General features: G+C 55.7%; 1 protein-coding gene across 1 annotated transcript; it reads right to left on the reverse strand.

Moving 5' to 3' along the window:
* Positions 1-409: 409 nt before the first annotated feature.
* On the reverse strand, positions 410-3,811 carry LOC122370978. Its single transcript, XM_043347001.1, has 4 exons — positions 2,587-3,811; positions 1,656-2,406; positions 833-1,322; positions 410-421 (listed from the first exon to the last, which is right to left on the reverse strand). Exons 1-4 carry the CDS (start codon positions 3,809-3,811, stop codon positions 410-412), a joined length of 2,478 nt encoding a protein of 825 aa, XP_043202936.1.
* Positions 3,812-4,303: the final 492 nt, after the last annotated feature.

Here is a 4,303-nt window from a genome sequence, read left to right on the forward strand (position 1 = left end):
CCGGCCGGCTATCACGGCGGCACAGCGGTAGCGCGGGTTGGCCCGAACACTTTCGTCGGTGACATCACTCCACCCCCGTGTTTGACCACAGGGAGAACACAAAATGACACGATCACCGACAAAGACGTTCAAACAAGTACGATTTACACGCCTAAATCGAATAAACTACAAAGCATAAACGGCCACATGCGCGGGTTATGAAGTTCAGGTTCAGAAGACAAACGCGAAGCACAGACGGCCATATGCGTGAGCTACGAAGCTCAAATTCACAAAGCAAAACAAGAATGAAGAGTGAGTGCGTCGGTAAGCACGCGTACGCAAAACACTCTTCCTCATTTTAACTGGTTCGGGGGCGTGGACTCGACAGTCCACAGTAAGCCAGCATCATTTCTTGTTTGCGTTCGGTCGGCTAATGAGATGGCTGAGGAGGCGACGGGGCAAGTTCCAGAAGCGCCACCTTCGTGGCAGGCCGGGTATACGTACCACCTGCTGCCGTCTTGAGCTGTACGGCGCGGACTCGGCCGTCAGGCCCCGGGAACACTTGCAGCACGCGCGCCAGCGGCCAGTGACATCGGGGCGTGTCAGATTCTGCTAGCAGCACCACGTCGCCGACTGCTAGGTTCCGTTGGTCAGCTTGCCATTTTCTCCTGTGGATCAGGGTATGGAGGTACTCCCTTTTCCATCGTCGCCAGAGATGGTCCGTCAGTGCTTGAACGTACCTCCATCTTTTTTTGGAGTGCAGATCCTGGCTGCTGAAGACTCCAGGGGGAAGACAACGGCTTCCCCTCCCCAAGAGATAATGGTTCGGTGTGAGAGCTGTCAGGTCTCTCACATCGTCTGTGACGTGTGTCAGCGGTCTACTGTTGATCATGCTCTCTATTTCGCAGAAGACAGTTGACAGCACCTCGTCAGTTGTCACCTCGCTGCCGAGCACGACCGATAGCGCTCTCTTGACTGCGCCGATCATTCTTTCCCATATGCCGCCCATGTGGCTCGCGGCTGGTGGGTTGAAACACCATTCGATCTGCTGCTGGCTCAGCTCGTCAGAGATCTTTTGCTGGTTCCACTGTGTTAGTGCTTCTCGGAGTTCACGTTCACCGCTTTTCAGGTTTGTTCCGTTGTCGGAGAAAACCTTCTTTGGACGACCTCGGCGTGCCACGAACCGTCGGAAGGCCATCAGGAAGCTGTCAGTATCCAGGCTGTTGGACACTTCCAGATGAATTGCTCGCGTGGCCAAACACGTCACCAGCAGGCCGTACCTTTTTTCCGTCTTGCGGAACCGCCTGACTGTGAGCGGTCCGAAATAGTCGATCCCCACGAAGCTGAACGGATGGGAGGTGTTAAACCGGTCAGCGGGAAGATCGGCCATTCTTGGAGGCTGAGGTCTCGCCCTTCTCTTGCGACAGATGGCGCAGTCGATAAGGACTCGTTTTACCTGCGAACGACCCCTCGGAATCCAGAATTTCTGGCGAACTTCGTTCAGGGTGTGTTCTGCGCCGGCGTGCATGAGCTGACGGTGCGTTTCGTAGATGATCATCCTCGCCACATCAGAACCTGCTGGGAGTAGAATGGGATGGCGAGCGTCTTCGTCCAGTGGGGCATTCTCTAGTCGCCCCCCGACTCGTAAGATGCCATCAGCGTCCAGAATTGGTGACAGATCGGCGATACCGCTCTTCTTGTTGAGCTGTTGACCCGCCTGTAACTGCTGCAGTTCGGTCCTGTAGGCCTCCGCCTGCACCATCTGGAGAATGGTCTTCTCCGCGTCATGGAGCTCTGACACGGTCAGTGGGCCTAGGTTTCGCTGTCGCTTCTGCTCGCCTTTCAGCTTCGAGTTGCGGAGGAAGCGCAGGATCCAGGCCACCGTGCGCTTGTATTTTGTCCAAGACGAGAATTTGCTCGGTGTCGGCAGTGCTGCCTTTGGATCCCTCGCCGTGACTGTGGCGAAGGCTCCAACTTTCACTTCTACGTCTTCTTCAGCCAGCTTCTGAACGTGAAGCTGCTCTGGCCACCCTTCTTCGTCGCCTCGGAGGAAGTCTGGGCCGGATAGCCAGAGAGGGTTGTCGGCGAGCTCCTTCACTGTCTCACCCCTGGAGCACAGATCGGCTGGGTTGAGTCGTCCTGGGCAGTGACGCCACTGACCTTTGTCTGACAGGTCGTGGATTTCTGCCACTCTGTTTGAGACGAATGTATGGAATCGTCTGCTCTCGTTGCTGATGTACTGCAGGACGACCCGGCTGTCGCTCCAGTAGGTGACCTTCTTGACTTGATCTGGTATCTCCTTTTGGAGCGCGTCCACCAAGCGCACTGCGAGCACTGCTGCCTGCAGCTCCAGTCTGACGATCGACAGTCTCTTCAGCGGTGCAACTCGTGTCTTGCTCATGATGAACGAGCAGTGATGCGTGCTGTCTGGTGAGGTCGTACGGAGATAAGCGACTGCTCCGAACGCTCCCTCTGATGCGTCGCAGAAGACATGAAGCTGACGTGCTATTGTGTCACTTGATGTTGGACGGAGGCAGCGTGGGACACTGATGTTTCTCAGTGCTGGCAGTTCTTGGAGCCATTCTTCCCATTCTTTCTGCTCCTCACGATCCAGCTCGTCGTCCCAGTCCAGTTGCTTGGTCCAGAGCTGCTGCATGAACATTTTGGCTCTGATGACGAAGGGCGCGGCGATCCCCAGAGGATCGAAGATCGACGCAGTCCTTTGGAGGACTCCCCGCTTTGTCATCGGGACGCTTGAGTCTCGGAATCTGAAGCTCAGACTGTCCCTTTCAGCATCCCAGACCACTCCCAAGGCGCCTTGTGTGGGCAGCTCCGCTTCTGTGAGGTCTAGTTCCGGCTGGGCGCGCTTCTCTCGGGGAATGCTCTCCAGGACGCGCCGCGAGTTGCTTACCCACTTGGATAGATGGAAGCCGCCTCGGGAGAGTGTCTCTGTCACCTGCTTCGTCGTCTTCAACGCATCATCTTCATGTTCTTCTGATCGTAAGAAGTCGTCCATGTAGAAACTGTTCTTCACAGTTTCCACGGCCTTCTTTGGCAGCCCGCAGTCTTCTCCATGGTCCGCGACTGTTCTTTGGAGGACGTAGTTGGCAGACGCTGGAGACGATTTGGCGCCGAAGATGGTCACCTGCATCTCGTAGATGTCTGGTTCTCTAGTTTGATCCAGGTCGCGCCACAGGAAGCTGAGCGCAGGTCGGTCCTTCTCGATGACACGGACCTGGTGGTACATTTCTTGGATGTCTGCCACCATGCCGACTTTTTCTTCTCGGAAACGGAGCAGGACGCCGGTGAGGTTCTTCAGCAGGTCTGGTCCGGTCAGGAGCTTGTCATTCAGCGATGTTCCGTACGATCTGGCTGCCGCATCGAAGACTATCCTGAAGCGGCCTGGCTTATTGGGATTAGTCACGGCATGGTGTGGTAGGAACCAGCGTCTGGGCAGCCGGAGCTGTGCCTCCTCCCTGGACAGCTTTCTGGCGTGGCCCTTTTTTACATATGCATCGATCGTGGCCTGGTAAGCTGCTGCTTTCTCTTGATCGTTTACCAGACGCCTCTCGGTGCCGTGTAGTCTCTTTGTAGCCATCACCTTGCTGTCTGGAAACGGCGTGTCGTCGTCAGTCTTCCAGAGGAGGCCAGTCTCGTAGCGGTTGCCGGTTAACTTGGTGGTTGTTGACTCTAGAAGCTCTTGCGCTCGACGGTCTTCTTTCGACTGTGACACTGACCTTTCATACTTGGCTCCGAAGGATTCAGTTGTCCACCAGTCCTTCAGCATGTTGTCCAGTTCCTCGTCAGCAGCGGAGCCTTTCTGGATGAACATCGCTCTTCTAGTTCGTCCATGTTTTCCAGGGTGCAGGTCGGACACAGCGCCAGTCAGAGTCCAACCAAAAGCAGTACGTACAGCTATCGGTTGGCCTGGTTGACCCACCCGGACCTCTTGCTGGATGACTGCTTCGCTGACGTTAGCTCCGAGCAACAGTTCCACCTGTCCATGGGAGCACTGAGGAATGTCCAAGTCCTTGATGTGACGCCACTTCTCCCGCTGCTTCTTGCAGACGTTCGGCATGGAGATGTCGAGAGATGGAACAGACCACGCCTCAGGCACGATGATTCTTCGAGTGTCCCCAGGGGCCACAGAGCTCAGCTCTAGCTTAACTCTAGTTGATGCTTGAGGTTTTCCAGTTCCTTCCACCGTCTGAAGACACAGCTGTTCGTCTTGTCCTGTGATTCCCAGTTGGTTCAGCACAGCTTCACTGCAGAAGGAAGATTCTGACCCTGAATCGAGAAGAGCATAGGTGTCACGGTGAGTTCC

Source organism: Amphibalanus amphitrite, unplaced genomic scaffold, assembly GCF_019059575.1.
Source record: "Amphibalanus amphitrite isolate SeventyFive unplaced genomic scaffold, NRLGWU_Aamphi_draft 001191F_arrow, whole genome shotgun sequence".
Taxonomy (NCBI): domain Eukaryota; kingdom Metazoa; phylum Arthropoda; class Thecostraca; order Balanomorpha; family Balanidae; genus Amphibalanus; species Amphibalanus amphitrite.